Source organism: Odontesthes bonariensis, chromosome 3 (genome assembly GCF_027942865.1).
Source record: "Odontesthes bonariensis isolate fOdoBon6 chromosome 3, fOdoBon6.hap1, whole genome shotgun sequence".
NCBI lineage: Eukaryota > Metazoa > Chordata > Actinopteri > Atheriniformes > Atherinopsidae > Odontesthes > Odontesthes bonariensis.
In genome coordinates this window covers 29,481,454-29,503,919 of record NC_134508.1, presented here as the reverse complement: position 1 = coordinate 29,503,919, position 22,466 = coordinate 29,481,454, and the positions used below count along the sequence as shown (strand labels likewise).

General features: G+C 41.0%; 1 protein-coding gene across 2 annotated transcripts in view; it reads right to left on the bottom strand.

Annotated features, from left to right (window-relative positions):
- Positions 1-21,962, bottom strand: part of LOC142377405 (guanine nucleotide-binding protein G(s) subunit alpha-like) — a 33,784-nt gene extending 11,822 nt beyond the window's left edge. The window contains exons 1-6 of one of the 2 annotated variants that reach the window (XM_075461492.1): positions 20,328-21,962; positions 18,475-18,547; positions 16,045-16,099; positions 15,802-15,921; positions 14,359-14,415; positions 9,335-9,432 (exon numbers count right to left, since the gene is read on the bottom strand). In XM_075461492.1, the coding sequence (XP_075317607.1) occupies positions 9,335-9,432; positions 14,359-14,415; positions 15,802-15,921; positions 16,045-16,099; positions 18,475-18,547; positions 20,328-20,466 (542 nt within the window). In that variant the 5' untranslated portion in view covers positions 20,467-21,962. The remainder of the gene's footprint in view (positions 1-9,334; positions 9,433-14,358; positions 14,416-15,801; positions 15,922-16,044; positions 16,100-18,474; positions 18,548-20,327) is intronic. The other variant, XM_075461493.1, reaches the window with a different exon arrangement.
- Positions 21,963-22,466: the final 504 nt, after the last annotated feature.

Here is a 22,466-nt window from a genome sequence, read left to right as displayed (position 1 = left end):
TTCTGTTTTTCTCCTCACATCTGGCTTTTATTCACCCCAACATGCAGGATTTTAACCAACTTAATCAAACAAACTTTAATAAAAACTTGATTCATCGCACAGTGGCTCAGTTGCACAGTTTTGGAAAATTAAAAACACACTAAAAACACAGTACAAGTCAAAAGTTTGGAGACACCCACTCTTTCAAAATGAACAGAAAGTTGAGTCCAAGCTTTTGATTGGTGCGTGGTCTAAATATCAGATAATATACGTTTAAACATTAATTGCAGTTAAATACAATTTGGAAACAATCACTCATTTTTTTGGGGGGGGGATTTTGTGTTGATAGTTTTTTTTAAAGTATTTGAAAATAAAAATGGATATTTTAGAAGATGAAAATGTCCTTTTTGTGAATTCATTTTCTGAAAATTACAGGTGTGCACGTCACAGAAATCAATGGACAAAACCCTGTAAAGGTAAGATATTTAAAAGGGCCGTCACGGTTATAAAAATGTAGCTTTGGGTTAATTATCATAAATATAACGGCCATTTTGTGCCACTATTATATCAGCTCAATAATCTAATATTTAAAAAAAACAAAAACACCAGTAATTTATTGGAAATGAACAACGAAACATGAATCAAAAACAAAAACTGCCCCACATCAAAAGACAGGACAGGAAAAAGGATTCGATCAGCTTAACAAAAGGATGGAAAACACAGTGAAAGCATCACGTGACCCGGCTGTTTTCATCAAGACGATTGAAGTCGTTTATGTAGACATGTTCGTGATCTTCTCAAATATTTCCACTATACTATTATATACTATTCACCGTCAATCGGGACAGCGCTGACATCAGGTGCTTTAATGAAGCCACAAGAACACAACGATCTTCACGTGATCGGCGTTCCCACAAATGTGCGGTAGGTAAAGGCGGCGAGAAAGCTAGAATGACATGTGGCTCTAACGGTGCGGCGCAAACAGGCTCCTTTTGTACAGCTTCGTCCACCGTTTCCAAATATAACATCATCCGCAACATGTCAGCTGAGTCTCATGATTGGCTCGTTTGTCACAAGCTCCTTTTTGCCCGTGTGTTTGCGTTTATTTTCTTTCTGCCACATTCCACCCAAACATGTCCTTCCTCTCCTCATTTAAAAGTATCGTTAAGAATTTGGGAACGCTTGCTGGTTTAAAGATGGCCGAGAAGATCGATGCCGCCGCACGATGGATAAGCCGGTTAGTTCACACTCGGTAGGTCTACATGATGAGATTAATTCGATGACAGCTATAGTTGGGTTATGCTCCTTATTTGAGCAAGGGCAATTATCCAAGTATATATGGCGGTGAGTAAATGGAGTCATTGGCACAAAGCATGCGATACGATAGGTGGCGCTGTACCCATTTCAACTATTGCTAATAAAGCCCAGGGATTAAAGCAAAAAAAAAGTCGTCTGACTGAAATTTTTAGCGATTAAACATCAGATTGAGTTCCCCCCCCTTGTACCCCTTCGGAAACCAATGTAGCCATACCTCTGCCCTCAATAGAGAACGTACATTGGTTCTATGCAAGGAATGGAGATACTTGATCAGATGCCTCAGCAGACTGTATGATTCTATAACATGTGAAAGTGTGTCCTTTATGCTGTCCTAGCCCAATTTTACACATACCTTCTAAGACCTAATGCAAGTGTTCAGTTTTGTTTCCAAGGGATAAAAACTTTCACAGTGGATTACACACGCATTCATTTTAACCGCCTGGAAGGGGGGAAAAGTTTTAGTCTATGCATTCTTGTGGCAGCACATTAGATAGCTATTCTGGCTATTTAATGGCATTCCACAGAGTGTTAGCTTTGTGAAAAGGCTAAGTAGGTTAGTTTATGATGAACTGTAACTCCTGTTGTTGGCGCAGTGCTAAAATGCTAGAATTCTATAGAATAGAATTCTACTGAATACCAAGTGGTTTTTAATTGAGCTGTGTTTATGGAGGCCTACACTTTCATAGGTGCCCTTCTTTTTGTTGATCACCTACAAATGACAAAAAAAAAAACGAATTAAGTGCAGAGATTTATTACTGTATCACAAAACAGTTGTAATGCTGCCCACGTTTTAAAAAAAATTATTATTATTTATTTATTTATTTTTTCATCTTCGGTCGTTTCTTTTGGGCTTGTTTTCAGGACGGCAGTCGCTTATTTCTCGTCCGAGATCTGGCAACAGTGCCCACCTGTCCAAGTCCAGGCTCCGCTGGAACACAAACATTCTATGACTTTAGCTCTAACTCGCTGAGCAACTAGTTCTAACCTAAAATCGAGGTGTGTGAACGTAGCTACAGGCAATCGTTCGGGTGAGCTCTTCAATTGAAATAAAATGCAATGGTCTTCCTGTTCAAGTAACGTCAACATTTCATTAAGACATTAGCGCATGTTTCCCCAAAACATTGCGTGAACCTGTTGTCGCATTCGCATTCCTTAATCAAATGCACTGCAGAACAACATAGCCTAAGGGCCATTTCACGCTGTAGCATACCCTGTGGTAGGCTATATTATCAACCAACCTATTGTTGGCATGCTGATATGTTAATATGCGAGATGTAGCCTACTCGGCTTTTGTTTACAACGAATCATGTCGGAACATCATTGCGCCCGTACACTTTTCAAAACGTCTTTTTGATTGTCCATAAGGTAAAGGCTTGAGCATCCCTGTTAGTCTGACAAAAATAATTTGGACCGTCTATTTGGAAACTGTAAATCAGGACTAATTTCTGTTAGTTTGCTGGCGTTGACAAGCATCCAAGCAGTCTGATTCATGCCTGGCATGCAGACTAAATAGAATAGTTTTGCCCTGTATATTTGTCTTGCAACCCCTTAGGTCATTCAAATAACTAAATAGCCTAGATAATTCTACATGCTCCAGACTCGCTTGTCTTGTCCACACTGAAACTATATAATTTGGACCGTTTGGGTCATTGAACGCTGATGATTTTCAGCGAATTAAAGATGCGACCAGGAGTAACCTTATGTGGACATCAGTTCACAGACTTGACAAACGCCTTTTCTAATGGGGGTTTCCAATATGTAAAGGCCTCAGGTACCGGTCCAGCATTCCTTCTATATTGCTCTAACGAAATACTATTTTAAGGCGTGTATTTGTAAATTATAGCTAGCTAGGACTAATAATTACTGTAAGTCATTTTTCCACGCAGTTGTAGCCCCAGCCCCCACACCCCGCCCCCGCCGTTGACAACTCGTGTTCCTTTTTTTTTTTTGCCGCACCTTACTTATCAGGGGAGGGCGCGGCTCAAACATAAAGGAATCAAAACAAATACTGCTGTTAATTTAATCTGTTACATCACATCAGTATTATAATAAAATCCATACACCAAACAACCCGTCACAACCTACCCTACCCTTTCTCGATCAGGACGATCTCCCAGTTGAGTTCAGTTGACGGAAAGCCGTCACAGCGACGGAGAACTTTAATCCATGAAAGCCACTTCCGATGGCGAACGAAGAGCAACATGAAGCTGATGATGAGCTGCTTATTGCACAAACGCGATGCACAACGGCGCATTCTCCATCGCGTTGTTTGTTTCTTTCCGACGGCGGCGACAACAACAGTAATATCGTCTCCTTTGACTTCAGGGTCACGACCCCGGGAAAAAAATCGCGAGCATGCGCAGAACGCTGTTAGATACGGTTCTTTTAGAAGGAGGCTCATAACAACGCAAAGTCTAATTCACCACGTGCTTCACCGTCTACAAGCACGATTAGTATGACTCTCAACCGAGTTATCTCAGGGTCTTAATCCAACTGCGAGTAACCAGATCTGGTCCCATTTTTAGTCAAACTAAGGAGTATACATGAACTTAATAACTCCGTCTTATTGTAATTTAGCCCTTAATCCGATTCTTTCAGTGCCATTGAGTGAGAGCAGAGGGAACAAATTCTGCAGACCGGCCCGTCGTGCTCACCAGTTAATACATTATTGGATCGAGATAGTTTCATTCTGACCAAAAGTCCATTGTTTGTGTTTAAGAAGACAAGACTAAAGGAATCTAATGTATTTCTGATTAAGTTCACAGTTTTCTGGGGGTTTTTTTAATACCAAATCCAGGGCAGGATAAGAGCTCTACATTCATTATTGCTGAATATACAACAAGCATTTCTTATGTATCTTTGTTTGCCTTTACTGCCTGAAGACAAACTTACAAGTTTTAAAATCTTTAATATGATTTTGTGGAAGTTTTGAAGAATCTTTTCTCAATGATGTTTCCTGAATAAGAAAACTTAAACGGTCCTTGTTTTGACCGTCTATGTGGTGACAGCGAGTGAAGTCAACACATCCTGATGAAATCAAGGACAACAACATCCTCAAATAAAGCCGTGTCCATATAAAGCATCAGGAAGCATACGAAATAAACAAACAACAACAGAAACACCTCACAAAGGGGGACTGAGCATAAAAGCAGCCAGGGAAGCGTCAGTGACTTCCCCTTCATCGCACAGAAACAACAAAGCATCACCGCCTCGTCAACTTCTTCTTTCCTTTTTTGATTTTTATCATAGTGTGAATTTGGATGATGTAATACACTCTTTTTGGAAAGGAAAAAAAAAAAAAGAAGAGATAGGTGGTGTGTGTGTGTGCGCCCCCACCCCACACAGTTCTGGTCCAGGGTTGACATTTTCATTTAATGCTAACAACCTTCATCAATAATGCTGAAGTTGTCTCTCTGCGAACACACTCGCTCATTCTTTCTCCTTCTGCAGCCTGCCTGGGTTAAAAATAGCTCTCCCCTCTCTTTTTCTCTGCTTCTCCGTTTACATAAGCACTCAGAGGGGGGAGGGGAGCACTTCCGGTCTGGCCACCCAGCCCAGCATCTGATCCATAACACTGGGGCTGCTGGGTGGGGGGGAGGAGAGGAGAGGAGAGGAGAGGCCCTAAAAAAGCAGGGAAAACCTGTCTTCATTTCAATCTTTTCCTTCAGTCATTTCTCTTTTTCAGTCCTTCAGTCACCTCTGTTCCTTTTAACTCCATCAACAATCACATGTCTCTCAACAAAGGTTTTCATCATCATCATCAGTTCCACAAGCTAAAAACACCTGTGGCCATACATGCACTCCCACGATGACATTCACACACTTCACTAGTAAATTAACACGATAAGCACATTCTCTATAGTACCAGTTTTTCTTTGCCTATTTCTCTTCTATGCCACTTCATTCCTCTACGACATTTGCAATGGTTTAGAATGCAAGATGAGATCTAACGTCTAGAAATCGCTCGAAGGAGGGAACAACGGGGAAAAAAAAACATCTGTGGAGAATCGGTGAAGTACGGTGGCAATGCAGCAGATCTGAAAACTCACCTGGTTCTCTACTCACTACTACAGAAAAATTATTATCTGCACATATATACATGTTAAAGAAACGTTAAGAGCCGCATCAGACTGAGAGACTATCCATTTGTCCATTCATCAGTATTAAATCAGACCGACTGGACTCACTTTTGGTACCAGGGTACTTTTCTCTACTTCCTGTGCTCACAGTACTCCAACCGAACATCCCAGGAGTGATACATGAAACTGCCGCGACAGAGGGAGAGGACACAAAAGGACAATGCACGGTCGAGGCTGCGTATGCAACAGTTTTGGACGTCGTTTTGAGGCGAGCCGAAAAACTATGCGATACAAAGCCCACTCAGGTCAGCTGAGACAAAAGCCATGTGAATATCCATACTTCAGTTCATAAACACTCCTCTCAGATTTGTAAACCATGCCTGGAAGTTTTAGAAACGACTTCCTCAGAGAACCAGAAATGCTGCTCGCGTCGATCAGTCCATCCGATCAGTTCATTTAAATCACGTAGAAAACAAAAAAGAAATCCAGAAACAGATATTTCAGTACTCAGCTCAGCTGTAACCTTAACTAAGGCGGTGATTCCAATAAAAAAAAGTGCTGGGTACTAGATAGATAGATAGATAGATAGATAGATAGATAGATAGATAGATAGATAGATAGATAGATAGATAGATAGATAGATAGATAGATAGATAGATAGATAGATAGATAGATAGATAGATAGATAAGTACTTTATTCATCCCAATTTGGGAAATTGTTGTGTTGCAGCAGCATACAGTAAAAGATATGTAAACAATTAAAGTAAAAACAAGCAAATAGAATAGAATAAAATAAAATAAAAATAAAATAAAAATAAAAATAAAATAAACAAAATAAAACATTAGCTATATACAAATAAATAAATAATAAATACTATCTACAATAAAAAACAGAAATTAAATCAAAGAAAGAGGAGAGTCAAGTACAGCTAAGCCGTATCACGCAGCAGAAAGACACTGTTTCATTCTAAGGCTGCGGCTACATGAAAACGTTTTTCACTGTAAACGATACTTTTTCTTATCGTTTCGCTGTCGCGGCCACACGGAGCCGGCGTTCCCACTACCCCAAAACGATAGTTTTTGAGAATGGGTTCCAGAGTGGGAAAGTTTGAAAATGGCCTCGTTTCGTTTCCATTGTTACAGCTAAAACGTTTTTGCGTGTGTACTGCATCGTTTCATCGTTTCCATCCGTTTTCATCTGGACCTGAGTCTTTACAGCAGCGCGTTGCCGTGTGGCCGCAAGAATTTTCGTACCCGTTTTAAAAAAAAAACTTGTTTCGTTTTCGTGTAGCCGTAGCCTAAAAGTAGGATTTTTTTCAGTGTCACATACAGTCTATTGGTGCAGCTTTGCAAGTTTAACTTAAACATGGAATCCTAACACTTCTTTCACCAAAGTATATATGTCACACATTCAGGAAATAAAAGAATAATCGATCCGCGCTTTGAGCTGTGACTCTTTGCCGAAGACATTGATCATCTGTTAAAGATTAAAAGCATCTATGCACATAAAAATAAATAAATACAGGTAAAACCGGTCAGACCAGTCTGAATGAGCTCCTTATGCAGCCTTTTCAAATTCAGACAACAGTCTTTAATATGAAAAGCTGCATCGTGACCCACTGTATGTAGCATCCAAGTCAGCTACTGAATCAGTCCACAAATCCTTGAGTCCATTAAGCTTTAGGAGTTGCCTCAGATTTGGGGACTCTCCTACCCCTCTCTGAGAGAACAAATTTGAATTTGAATGCCTTTTTTTAAATCATGGCTGATAACCCAGCAGACATGACTTCATTGTTGCGTCTAACCATAGCCCCCATTTAGCTACGAATGTCTCCAGCTACATTTAGATCCCTTTTAGCTCGAGCAGTTTAGTCTTTATTGCTTAAAATATATATCACACAAGCAGCGGTAAATGTGCACGATGCACAACAGAGGTCTGCAAATCAGGCCAACATCTCAGAGAGCACAAACTCTGTCATTTCAACAACGACTTAGGTTTGAAAACAGGTTGATTTGCAGTCTGAACGTCTTAGAACTTTTTTTCTCGCACTTTTCAGTCACTAAAGATGCAGCCCTAATGCCGACATGTCAGAAACACAATCACTTTGTCCAGTTACAAGTTGACAGAGAGATGAAAGCTGATAATATGGAGATTCCTAACTCATATTTTAAATCATTTCAACACATCTAACGTTTCAGATTAAATGTTTGATTCCAGCACGATGCTTCCTGGTCATTTTAAAGGGGGATAATTAAATAAATTAATGTAAAATGGCAATCATTTTGTATGATTTAGGAATTACAACTTTGAATACGGTGCAGACTGTATGTTCCCCGTCAAACAGCAAACTAAAACTGTCTTGATTTTACTCTCAAAGATTGTTCAGCTCAGTAGTTTACGTGAATGCTTGGAAGCAGAAGCTCTCGAGGTTTGACTCAATTACAAATCCAAATTGCCAAAATGTCTATAAAACTTTCATTTTAAACCAAATTCAGCTCAATATCAGCCTATAAGTCAATGTACCTCTAACTGTCCTTTTTAAACAAACAAACAAAAAAAAATGCTCAGAGGGTAGTTGGGTAGTCTGTGTTCTTTAAGGTTGCAGACGTTTGGCAGTGGAAGCCGCTCACGTACGTCCTCATATTACGGTACCGGGTGGGTCTTTTATAGTTTGTGCTTTCTGGTAAGTTAATAAATTCCAAAGTGTGGAAAGATCCCCACTTTCAAATCACTTTTTAATCACACATTGCCCTCTATCAGTTTGCCATAATTCAGTAATGTTAGCATAGCGTTTGAGCTACTTAATGTAACTTCTTCACACTTCATCTTCTTTGGTGTTTTACAGCATTTGAATGCAACGTCACTTTTTGACTCGAACTTCATTCTTCCACGGCAACCCGAAAAATCCCCATGCAACTGTCCCGTCTGCAAACTCAGAATAGTTTGCATCTTTCGATCCACACCTCTAATGTGCATGTATTCATATACTGCACTCAAACACAAACACACACATGCTTACAGTTGGATGAGCGTCAGCAAGCCTTTAATTTCCAAAACTCTGCTCTGCTTGATTTATACAAAGAAAGGCTTTACCGAGACCAGAAGAACAGTGACACGTTCGGAGCGGAGAGTCGGGCAGAAGAACCCGTGGGAGTTGAAGTTGAAATGTTTCAACATTTGTGACAAATAATTCTGATACGTAACACATTCAAGAGGCAGCTGTCAACCACAAACAGACACCGTCCAACACAAATGAGCCAGCTACCAGAACAAAAAAGTCAATACAAAGCTAATCACCCTGCAATGAAGCAACACAAAATCTCAAGGGATGTGTCCACGTTGGCAAAATCTCCCATAAAATGGCCAAAACATTTTCTTCTTGTCAGTGTTCTGTTGTTTACAGCCATGCTAGCTGCCTAAACTGACGACATCCTGCTGAACAAGTTTAAATTCATTACAGGTCATCCTGAGAGGGGCTCGAGACGAATTCAATGGAAAACCCACCCAAAAGTTGTTTGGTCCTTTTAACCAAAGCCTCGCATGTGAACGTCATGGCGGCGCTGCTGTGACGCTCACAGAGACTCATCTGCTGCTGGTCATGAAAGTCAGCGCAAAGTTTCAGAGCAACGCATCAGATGGTTTAATATGCAGGTCAAGAACAAATCATATATATATATAACATTGTCTCAAAAAGCTAAACTAAGTTTAACTCGTCAGTTTGGAAACGTGTCATCCCCCTTCTATTAACTCAAACTAGTCAGAATAAATGCACTTTGTGTCTTTGACGCACAACCAAACATCCCACAGAGCGCACACTCAACAGAATTATACACTTATACAGAATTGATCAAAGATACAGCAATAATACGCCGGTGAGCCTCTGCATGTGTAAATATGCTTTTTTTTTATAAACGTGCGTTTGCTTGAAGGTGAAAAATAAAACAAAACACAGACTTACTACTGCGCACAGTCGATGAGTTGATATTCATTCGACCTTTCCCAGCACGCCCGCACACCTTCATCATGCCACAGGATCTTTGTGTGGTCGTAAAACTCCTGGGAAAACAAAGATTGATCTTAATCAACAACATACCACATGCAGAAATGACAATGTAAGGAAAATAAGAATCTTAACAGTGATGGCAGCTTTGAAAACACGAAGCCCTGTAATTCTTGACCCCAAGAGGAGAATTTGAGCTGCAGCAATCGTTTGATTTCAATGATGAACAAGAAAATTAGCATCAACACAATATCACTCAGCAACTACTTTAATAACTGTAGACATTTCGAGAAAAACTGAAAAACATTTGTTCGTTCAAGGTTCTAAAATGTGACGATTTGTCTGCTTTCTGTGGTCATAACGCGATTTCGGTTTTAGACCGTTGATTCGAGGACACAAGAAATGTGAACAGGTCACATGGAGCTGTGGGAAGTTTCAACATTACATGCAAAAGTAATGAAATGAAGAGTCCGCCCCATTTACAAAGGGAAACAACTTGATTGTAGCCCAGAGGAGACGTTGGATGGGTGATCTTCTATAAAAACCTGCAGCAGGTTTGTATACGCTCACAGTCCCCGGCTTACAACTGTATTTTTTTGTCTGCATCTTAATCGGTGAAGGAGTTTACAGACAGATGGCAGGAGGCAGTGATACTCCCTTTGCCTAGTTTGGAGTTTAAGGTCGGCTCTGAGAGGAGCAGCAGATGAACAAGCTCTGGCAGAGGCCGGAAACAGAGCAGTTCACCGAGTTCATGAAGAAATGGAGAGCTTTGTACTGACACAAGGCTTGGCTGTCGCTACGCAGCCCCCTCTATCTCTACCATCTCCTGTTGATCAGTGAAGCAAATATAAGCCATTATGAGGACAAGTGTTAATCTGTACACTCTTCAAAATACTTCATTCAACTGAGAGCAAGCGGGATTTTGCAAGGATCGGCCCCGAGTGGAAAACAAGCAGTGTCGTTTCTTGTGTTTTTGTGTTTAAGCCGACAGTAAGGTTGTGAGGAGGCTGCAATGTTAATCATCACCGACAGTATTCAGGACTCTCGTTTATTTCTTCCCAGTAATAAACAATAATGAGTGAAAAAATGACTCAGAAGTCAAACAGGGAGATTGAAATAGGATTTGAAAGCAGTTCTGAAGGAACTCCTCTAATATGTAAATTTACTTACAATTCACTTTAACAACCAAACCGGTAGTTAAAGTCAGACCTGAGCCCAGGGCATTTCAGTTGTACTCAATCTCAATGTAGATTAAATCAAAGAAATCTTCAGGAGGGACTAACATTCCTCCCTAATTGTTAGAAATGAAGCGATAACAGCAGTGAAATAAGCCTAGTGATGTGTGTTCAAACACGAGTTGCACCCCTTCTTAATGCAGTGTTGGACGTCTCCTCATACGTCATGGCTCAGTTAAGAGACGGCATTAGCTAACGTCCTCATGTCAGATCTGCATTGTCACCACAGTTGCCTCTGTACTTTAAGGCTCTTGTACGCCGAAAACGACATCAAGAACCAGCTGCAAACAAAAGGGCCCCTTGTTGGGTCTTCCTGCATCATGAGCGTCTGGGCAGGCGAAAAGCCCTAGAACACACCACAAAAACCACATCCAACAGCCAGCGAGGACTTTGCATCTATGGCTGTGCAACAGGACATAACTGTCCAGTGCAGAAGGAGGCGGGAGTCCATCTGCAGCATCCAAAAAGAGGAACCAGAAAGACCTCGAAGATGAAGAACACGAACAAAAAAAGAGTTTGCTTGTCATCACACCACTGCCGTTTGCTCATTGTAGAAGCTTGCGTGTGGTTTGAGGATGTGGCTGGTGAGAACTTCGTTCGGGGAGTAGTACTGGCAACGCTTGGCTTGTTGATTTTGATTTAAAAAGGAGGAGGCAGAAATGAAAAAAAGAAAAAAAGGAACTAAAAAGCAACTTGCAGTCATCACTGTGGGTTTTAAAACGTTTACTTTGACAATAATTGATATTTTCTTGTCAATAAAAAACATAAAATAGCTGAGGCCTCGTTATCTTTAAGAGCAGCATTTTAAATAATTACAACCACACATTTCAATCAGCGTCCATTAACACAGCTGACAACCGTTCAGGTGTGACGACAACTTCAGGGATAACCCTAATAAGCCGTAAACCTTTTATCATGCGTTAACACAAAATCCCAAACAGAATGATAAGGCAGCAACAGATGCTTCATTTCTCTACTGTCCAAAGTGAATCACACAGTCTGTCCAGCCAACACGTCACCACACAAATATATGTAGAGTTTAAGCTGTAAAAGCAGGTTCAACTATTCTTTTTTAAAGACTCAATTGAAGAAAATCAAGTTTCTGTGTTAAATTCAAGCTTGGCTGCACGTGAAAATCTAAAGAGTGTGATAGAGTGAGCTCTCATTATGCCTCTTACAGTACAGTAGTTATGCAGCTGTGCGCAGAATGTGAAGAACGAGGATGGCTGTAACCTGAGAGGAGGCCTACTTTCAGATGTTGTGTTGACTTCTGCAAAGAATTTATTTAGAATTAATTACATTTATAGAGTTAGACAGGGCAAAATCATCCAGAGTAATCTACCAGCGGACATAACAGAGCTATGATATCACTTATAATGCACTTTTTTTTTTTTTAAACTCTTTCAAGAAATCCTGCATGCAGTCATTTAAATGTTAAAGATCATGCTCCAGTATGTTGAGATATATTGAAAAACAACTGAAAAAGGGGACTGTCTCTGTCTCTTTTTTTTGTCGAATGGAGGATTTTTAAGGATACCTTGTCTTGTATAAACTGCTGGGTTTTAGGGTGAGAAAATGTGAGCAACAGTCAGTAAAAGAATAAGAAGGTCTGATAATAATCTCATAACCACCCGAGCTCAGTGCTGCATAAAGGCATAGAGCATTTAATCTGAACATTTTAGAAACTACTTCAGGTGAATCACAACTACGAGGATGATTGATTAAACATAAAGACGAGACGACAGATATTCAACAGTTTCCCTGTCTTCCTCCCCTGCTGAAGGCAGAGCCAACCAGTTCAACTGGTTTCCAGTATGCCCTCAGGCCAGGCAAGGGAGAGAGCGGGAAGAGGAGGAGTAGACAGTTGAGGAGGTGGAGAAGCCGGGCCTATCCGATAGTTTTCTAATCCATTCTCTGTTCTCAAAAACCACACAGTCATCACAACCGAGTGGAGCTTTTTGATGCTTCTTAAAGGGCGCCACTGTACAACATTTCACCTTTTATAAGTCCAAACCGCACACACTGCCGTCGACCCCGCAGGTCTGCAGTAAGTCCAGACTCACAACTCACGGGAAGGGTTAGCTTGAGACGGGCCAACATAATAAATTTGCCATGACGTAACAGAGGCGATATCAGGAAACTTCCTTTTGCTTACACACAAATAGACTCACTCTTCACTGGAGGCTCAGCTGTAAATGACAAAATGTACAAGAAAGAAATAAGCCGTTCAAACAGTGAGTCCATTATGCTGGGAGAAAAAAGGGGAAAAAAAGGGAAAGAAAAGAAAAACGGGAACACAGAGTTCTTCCCCAACGTAACCGATTCCCTGTCTGAAAACAACTGGAATAATAATACACTGTTTCATTTATTATGTTTACTTACAAATAAACATCGACACTTGTCCCGCTGCGAGACAAAAATATCACTCAAATTTCAGCCACCGAAATAAGTTTACGAACAAAAGACTTTCAGAGATTATGCAAAATTGATCCAAACTAGGATTTGAACCAAACAAGAGACAGATCTGATCAAACATATGAACAGTTGAACGAATCAAAAATCTGTTTTGCATCTGTTTAAGAACTAAAACAAAAGCAGGAGCGTTGGGAATAACAGCATCTTTGAAAAAAGAAAACCACGACTAATTGTCAAAGTCATTATCCCGTTATCTTCTCTCAGTTTGTTGTTTGAACATAAAATGCAGGAAAACAGTAAAAAAAATAAAATAAATAAATAAATTTAAATGTTCCCTTTTGGTCCAAAAAGCCATCCACAAAAGTCTAAAAATATATGAAACTAAAAAAAATATAAGCTAAAACTAAAAAAACGTTTACATCTGTAAACGGAATATTTTTTTAGTTTTAGGAGGCAGAAGTTTTCGAGCACTTTTGCTTTAACACAGTAAATTATCAGTAAATGAATCAAGTATCTTTGCTCAAGCGATCGAGCCAACTTTTCATAGCAAGGACGTGAGCCTCAGTCATGGCCTTGCTACCATTTTTTATGATAAGGGAATGCTGTAAGCAACGGGGAATTCTTTGATGAACGCATCTGTGCAGCTTACGCTTTTACGCATGAATGTATCGTGTACAAAACCCCTAAATCTTCTGAGCATCCTCTGCTCACTTAAATACACTCAATCTTCACGAGTAGAGATTTATAAACACTTTCAATCAGAATCCACCACAGCAACAGCAGCCACATACCTGCAGATTAGTCTCCGAAAGGAAAATGGACTCAGTGGCCCAAGATTGTGGCCAGAAATATAAAAAGGAAGGTGACAACTGCTTGATAAACTACTTTTTTTTATAATCCACTGATCTGTGATATAGGTTTTAGACATTAGAAAATAAATTAATCAATTAATATCTGGTCTAGCAGTGGGACCTACAGGTCGCAGAGAGCTGCTTGGGGAGGGGGGGTGGAATCCCTGAACTGCACTGTGTTTCTGGATGGCACGTCCCTCTGGACACATTTAGGTTTATTACGGATAATCAGTGTTAATAAGCGGTGGGAATCTCTCAGGTGAGAGGCTCATTCAATTGAAAAGCTCCCAAGCGAAAGCACACCTGCTAATTACTGAAGCACCATGCAAACACAAGGTGTGAGGCACAACTAACCGCAGCCCCTGCAGGATTCACCAGGTAAATATGACACAATAACAAAAAGAAAATCAATATTCACTGAGACATAAAGCAAGAAATCTGCAAGAAAGCTTGGAACTTGGAAAAGACTGTGTCAACTAACCACGTTCTTCACAGTGGATTCTTCAACTCTGTTGGACGCAACATCATCCCAGCAAACCTGTCGATGCCACCAGTGAATAAGAAAATGCAACATGCGCGTGTTAGTGAGGAGTTTCAAACCTTTGAAACATGGCTGCAACATCATCTCAACTAAGAACAAATTGCTTTCTTTTTCGGATGAGGGAAACTGCAGAAAAGTCCAGACGCTTGTACTTTGACAGCCACTCGATTCACAATTATCACAATTATTTCCATGGCAAAGTCAATTATGGCGTCCGCTGCAGATGTAATGCACATGTGATGTGATGCCCTCTATCCAACCATGCATGTTCAAGCAACGTGGTTCTCTGAGCAAACACACATGTGTTTTCTTGCTTGTTTCAAATTGGTTTCAACTTGATTTTTGGAAAAGCTGACCGCCCAACCAAATCCGTCTAAATTTAGCAACAATAGCACAAGACATACATTTGTATGTGGACCAGTTCGGGATGCTTTCCAAAAATGACTCCATAAGTTCACAGAAATGTTGCTTTCTTTGTCTGATATTTCCTCACCAGACGTGTCAATAACCTCTTTCACATGCCTTATCGAGTCAGGACCTTCGCCGGGCACCATGTCATGTGTGAAAGTGCGGAGGTCAAAGTTGATCTGCCGCTGGTACACTTCTGAGCCGACAATGGAGGTGGCAACAGAGGCCAAGTACACCCGCCTTCTGTGTCCTTACAAACATCAAGCCAACATGATGGAGCTCGGCACGATTACGAGGAGTAACAGCAGCAGGTTGAACTAAGACTTTTAACCTCGTTTCGAGCCACCTTTTACCCTCAGAAACAGTTTCACCCGTCACACGATGACCGCGCACAGGCGGCAGAGAGGGCTGCGGGCACGTTACTGTACGCAGGACTTTTCTAGTTGAAGTTACACATGCAAACGGCATCTTCTAGTTTTCAGAATTCCTCGTGTGACTGTTTGCACGCCAGTTTGGACTCAGAGAGAACACGAGAAAGATCAGGCACAGCTGCCAGCTCCCTAATCATGCAACAGCAGTCCGTGGAAATATATATTAAAGATTTCATTTTTAGCTAAATGCTTTCTTGAACTGGACATTTAGAACCTTGTCAATGACAAAAGGAAAAGATAAAACAGGAAAACATCGATCTGTGGGACTACTAAGAAGTTTTAAAGGGCAATCAACATCAAAAGAATCTTTCCAACAGCATGTCGCACGTACAACCGTTTACACAAAGCAAACTGTATAACAGCGGGGATGGACGTCATCGCTCCAGTGTGTAAGTTTTGCAATCCCTTTGAATTGCCACGCACCGAGCCCGAGAGTTGATGAAAACTGCAGGTAAACGTGTGTCACAAAAAGTTTCCACGGAAACAGAAGGGGGGAAACGAACCGCGACTAAAAGTGAGGAGGCATGAGCAGGGACCGACTTACTGAAGGAAAGTCAAAATCCTTCTGGTTGACTATGTTCATGACATACTCGATCCGGGCCTGGTTTGCAGGACAGGCTAACAGGCACGGAGGTGTGAGTGTGCTCATGGCAGCCACGATCGTCTGGATGAAGAGAAGAAGAAGAAAACACTTAATATACAACAGCGTTATCAATAAATAGGTGTGCATTGGCTGCTATAAGGAGCTTCATGCTCTTAGTTACATGTTCAAATATCATAGTCTTACCTCTATAGCTTCTTTAATGTTGTTTTTAATACAATGGATTTTCTGTTTTTTCTCCCTGTGAGGAAAAGAGAAGAAGAATATGTGTGCATTTAGATATTTTTCTATACAAAAAGCAAAGAAGTAAAGAAAGAAAGAAAGAATCCAACTTTTAATACAAATGAGGACATCCCAGCTCTACAGGATGGTTCTTTTTCAATATAAACAGCTTGAAAACGGGAATAATTACTCTAAATAACAGTAAAAAGATGCTTAAATTGTTTGACATCAGCATTTATTAACAACATATTATATTATACATTAACAACAATTTAACTTGTGATCTCATTAGCAAAAGTTAAAAGGGGAAAAGATGTTCAGCTCACGAAGAGTAACACTTTTTTGCGATCGTAACGGTTCGATTCTGCACAAAACAAGCTAACTGATGACGATCCCTCTGGACCTTTTGCACTAAAGTACGTTTCATGGAGCAGATGAAAATACAGAAGCACGTTTCTATTCCGAATTTAGATTCGAGCACTAAACGTTACGAGAGTAGAAAGCATCGATTCTCTGGATTTAAAACAAATGGAACAAGTTTTATTTATTTAGTATGGTTGAGTTTATATCTTTCTTTATCCCCTCTTCTTTGATTGATTTTAACTGTGTTTTTAATTTTTATTCTATTTTTTTTTCTCTTTAAATTGCTGCTTTATGCTGTTCTTTTAAATGCCTTGTCTTTATGTAAAGCACATTGAGTTGCCTGTGGTATGAAATGCGCTATATAAATAAAGATGCCTTGCCTTGCCTAGTTTTTTTTACCCTGACAAAGCCCTAAGGTGGATAGTTTTAAGTGTCTCTGTTTCGACCTCAGAATCTCTTTATTTCACTAATGCTGGCCCGAAAACAGCCACGGAGAAGAAAAAAAGGTTGCATTACTCACTCCGGACCGCCATTTAAAAAAAATATTTAAAAAAAAACACTTATGCCAGTGTCTTCTCACATCAACCGTACTACACTGCTCACTCGTTTCTCATGTCCTCCCTTCCTCTCATTCCTATATTACTGTGCACCTCCACTGACTGGCACCCAAGGGGGAGCCCCAACGAGCACCAACGAGCGACACAAACCTGGGACTAAACACAACAGCCGACAGCTGATTTGTCAGCGTGCCGCGGCGTCTGGTTCTGAGAGGAGCATCTGTTTAGACGAGACCCAAAAATAAGCACATGACGGCGCTCCCAGCCCAAAAACCCTTTCTAGGAAACGGAGAGATGATCAAGAATAGAAAAATGTGACTTTGGTTTCCATTGCATCAACTTGGGATGGATGGAGTTTTAAGGAAACTCACAAGACTGGCTGTTCACACCCAGGGGGACGTTTCCATGAGAGCCTCACGCGCGCAAAACATGCTGAGCGTTCGCTCCGTAATGTCACAGAAAATCTTTCCAAAAATTGCTCTTATCAGAGGGTGGAAGAGGCGATAACAAAAACATGTAATCCAGCCCACCACCGGAACACTTGGCGGGTCATTTTATGGAGACTTTTCGCTTTTAATCAGAACATAAAGTGGGTTTAGTGTCGCGTTACAAGTCGTAACATGAAGGCAACTTTACTCTCCTTCCTGGTCGAGTCGGACATTTTCACATTCTACCATTTAAATTTAAACCTTTACCATTTGGTGCTTTAACTTGCAACCTCTTTTGCATAAGACCATAAGGTTAAATACCACCAGCATCTAAAGATGGATCATAACTTGTTTCAAACGTCCTAAAATCAGGACGCTTTCCATTCAAAACGGAGCGTCAGTATTTTCACTTGCTGCACAGACAGCTCAGGGAGTGTAAGATCACCATCACATTTATTTCTTTAATTTAGTTCATTAATCCACGGGATGTGGCTGACATGTCAGCAGCATGTGTGATCCATGTACGGCTTTCACTGCTGAAAAACGTACAGTAAAAAGCTAGTTGCAAGCGTCCAAATTCTGGGGGTGAAATTTTTTTGTTCTGACCAGCTGTCAAAAAAGTCTGAATATTCAATTCACTGTGATATAAATGGAATAAACAGCTGATGAACAAACTTGAAACGGTCACTTTTTACATTTGAGCTGCAGAAATCTGACAGGGTATTGTCATTTATTATTATTTTTTTTTATCTCCAGTGGATTTTATCATTGTTAAAATGTAGATTAAATAATGTTTTTTTTTTATGCAGCACAACACACAAAGCTTTACCTGCATGTCATCAGTGTTAAGAGAGGTCTCTTAGGCATCATTAATATTAATTTGTCAAGAAATAGCTCAATGTCCGAACCCGTCACCGTCACCCAGTGTTAACAAGATCCATTTAAATGCATTCTAAAAGTAAAACTTTGTACTCATTTGGAGAATGAAATGTGTTGCAGGCGTGAAGGGAAGGCACAATAAAACTCAAGAGAGGAGTGACACTTACTCTGCGTTGAAGCCATTAACGTGCAATATTCGCATCTGTTTGACTATCGTACTTTTGCCAGATTCACCGGCGCCTGAAAGCAGAGAAAACACAGCAGAAGTGGTCAAAACAAACAAGCCTACATCAAAAGGCAACAACCAACAAATCCAGGATGGATCGGTGAAGGATGGAGGTTCAGCAGTTTTGCCGGAAGCTCGGATTCAACACTGGAACTTAAGATTTCCTCCTTAAGTGATCTGAACTTTCAGCAGCACCAGAAGTAAGTTACACACAAATATGACAGCTAGAGGCAGGCAGGCTGGTGAGACCTCCACACAACCAGAAAAAGAGGCTGAATTTCTCTTTTAATGCTGTGTTTTGCATTTAAGACATTTAAGACACTTTTTATCAAACCACTGCCAGTTAGTCTGTAGATTAACCGGTATTTTTACATATAAAAAAGGACGGGGTCCGCTCATTATGTACTGAACAACATGCTGTTGTGGCCTGCAGTTCCCACTCCGTCTGGTTTGTGACCTCTCATAAATTCACTTCCTCCAACCTTAAAAACTTCTCATTTAGAGAACAATTACAAACCGCCTCTTCCAAACACTGTGGTACAGGTTGGTGTTTTTCTTCCTAAACAGTTCAGATTTATCTAATGACTCCCTCTGGATGGCTTGACCCCCCCACCAGCTTGGAAACCACTGGACTTAATTACCTAAAATTAGGTCAGACTCCACCTCAACCAGTGGAAAAAGGAGAAAAAGGACCTCGTTGCATCACTTTAAACATAAAAAAAAAATACACTTGCTTTTCTGAAAAATGTAGATTTTTGAGCACTTTGATAACACACACTTTTGAGTAATTTTACATTTTATGTCAAGCGCTGCCTCCAGATGTAATGAGGATCATAAGCACAAGAGACGAGAAAAGTTAAGAGTCGATCCAACGCAGAGATAAATTTTCCTTTATTCTTAATTTAAGCAGCTTGCTCTGAACAAATGTAAAAACCTGTAAGATTGTGATAAGTAGTAATAATCGAGCCATTTTTCATGAATCTGGCATGATAAATAGTCCTGAATTTCTCTCAGCAAGCAAAAGGTAAAAAGGCCAAAACATCTTGAAACATCAAAAGCTAGCCTGCGCTGCATTCCCGCTATTCAGAGGCGCAGTGTGTGCAGGCACACCTCAGATCAGTGTCAGATTAGAGTGAGCCAGACAGGCGCTCATGGGAAGCTAGTAATCTTAATGATAATCCTAATTTGCTCCCCGGGTTTAGCAGGATACTGGACTTAGCATGTGTGGAGCAGCGGGACACGAAGGGCCACATGTTAAAGTCGAAAATGGCAAAGTTTTCTACAGGCTGTTTGGGGAGTATTTGTTCCCAGGATGGATGGGGGGGGGGGGGGTCTACATAAATCACAGCGAAGGAATCCAGGATTCACACTGTGAACACACAAACACACCAGATCACAAGTGGTGTGTGGATGGAGGAACAGCCACCCAAAACACCTATGAGTGTGCTGCTCTAACACAGAGGGTGGAGTGTATCGGTCTGTCTGTCTGCCTGCTGATCCCCCCCCCCCCTCACACACACACACTTCTCTCTCTTTATCACATGTTCTGCAATCAGGCTCCATTAATGACCCCTGAATGCAGACAGCCCCTCTTTTCCAACAGTTCGGTGTCAAGACGCTGAACGGGTGACGTAGTGACATCATGTCATTGCATCATCTGTTGATGGCTCACGGTCACAGGCGGAGGAAGTGGTCGTGGAGCATTTTTCCCCCCTGCTACACCCCTGGAACAATGGCTGCACAAAATGGTCCACAGATGCATGTTAATAATAAAAATTTTAAAAAAACACCTACCTAATAGTAGTAGCCGGTGAGTCGCCCGATATAACTGTTTGTCTCTTTGGAGCTGCTTCTCTATCTTTTTGTTGGCCTCCCTCTGTGCCTTCTCCTCATTTCGTTGGTCTTCAGTCTTACTATTGCCAAGACAGCCCATCTTCCCAAAAACCCAGTGACAGGTTAAGGGGGAGGGAGGAGGAGGTGGGGGGAGCAGGGTGGTTGGATGGTTTGGGCGCAGGAAGGGAGGAAGGAGGGAGGGTGGTGATGAGAAGAAAAATCAATCAGTCCTAAATTCCTGAACTGACCCAGCAGAGGAACACCTGGCTCAAAATGGGTGACATTTATGTCGCCAGATGAAACAGATGCCAGCTAGTAGACGGTGGGCTCCGCCAGGCTTTGGCACAACGTGTATATGTGGATGGAGGTGGATATTTACTGGCGATTTATCAGCAAGAGATCAGGAGCAGAGGAACGATGCCGCCTCTTAAAGGCTTGAGTCCTGTGTTTTTCACTGTAAATCCGCAATGAAGTCATCAACACTGATATGAGAGTGGATGTGAAATTTTCAGCTTCTCGCTGCACATGAATGAGCGTCGGTGGTCCAGTGTCCTTAGAGGTGTTTTAATTCCAAACACCGGCTTTTTGACATATAAATATTGTCCCGCTTTAACGTTGGATTTTTCTCATGGAATATCTCCTCCTGAGCCCATCTTCGGCAGATATCTCACATTGCCATTCAATCCATTTTCCACACATACAGCCAAAGCCCTATTTTCCTCGACCGCCTATTTATTCCCCTTTAAATATGTATATTTGAGGGTGTTTATTAAGAGGTGTTTGCACTTCACTGTCCACCTAACCAAAGCACATTAGAGTGCGGATGGGACAAAAATTAAAAAAAAACATATTTCCTCTTTAAATGACGGCATGTGAATCATCAAGCTACACTGGGGCTTCTTTCTCTGTCACTACGGTCTTTCCAGATTCCTCACATCTTATTTTCTTAAGGAAGGTTGTCGTTAAGATGTCAGCGACCTAATCAATACTATCCTGTTTTTAACCTATGTCAAAATTACATCCAGTCTGCCGTCAATAGAGGCTGGTGCTGGCTTTTTCGGAGGGGTTTGACCAGACCCCCCCCTCCCCAAAAAAAGGCCCCTTCTCCGTCCTTTTTCTCTCCGTAACGTTAATTTGTATTTCACCTCACATCGGAGACCTTCTCCGGGCGAAGCTGAGGCGGCTCGCGGCAGCTGGGTGTCCTTGAGTAAAACGCAGTTTCCAGGTGATAGCCGCGGAAATCCTCCGTTATTTTCCCGTTTGGCGCAGGTACAGTCCGCTGTCAAGTCTCTCGGCTTTTTGTATTCCCTTTGAATCCGTATGGTAGAATACAGTTACATGTGCATGATACATGAACATACCGCGGTGTTTTCAGTCACTCATCCCGCGACGAGACAGTTGTTTTTGGAGCCAATAAGCCGCGGCGGCTGCAATGAGCCGCTCAGTGAGGTGAGACTCGTTCCTTTGCAGTATTTCTCTGAATTATTTTTGCCCCCTTTTTTCTCAGAGAATTGTACATTGAGATAGATAGTGTTGAAGAGGTGGGGTGGGGCAAACGGCTCTCACGGAACCCTGGGAACGAAGAGCAGCGGTCAAGTTTCCGCGACGACTAGCCCGTTTTCCGGTTGCAACTTTCAAAATAAAGCAAAGGTTAACCCCTGAAACCAGATTTATACAGTACGTTTGGGTGTATATATCTCAGGTTTCTCTTTCTTACACAGAGAAAACAAGCAGTAACAGGAGTAAGACGAGCACAAAGGATATAATGGTGACAAAAATGCAAAACAACCATAAAGGAGAAGTAAAACAGCCGAAATGAAAGCCAAAAACAACTAAAGAAACACAAAATGACTATAGACAAAGACTAGAACTCAAGATATCTCAAACCTTACACAAATGAGAAGCAAAAAAACTAAAATAACCCGAATCATAGAAAAATTATCATTAATAATAGAATGTGACACATAACAACTCAAATGAAATGCAAATGACCACAAAGCATTTTATCTGCAGCTGAATACTATAAACAGTATCAATTAATTACAACCTATTCATTCGTTAGTTATTGATATCCAATTAACTGTCAGAGTTTCTGATTAG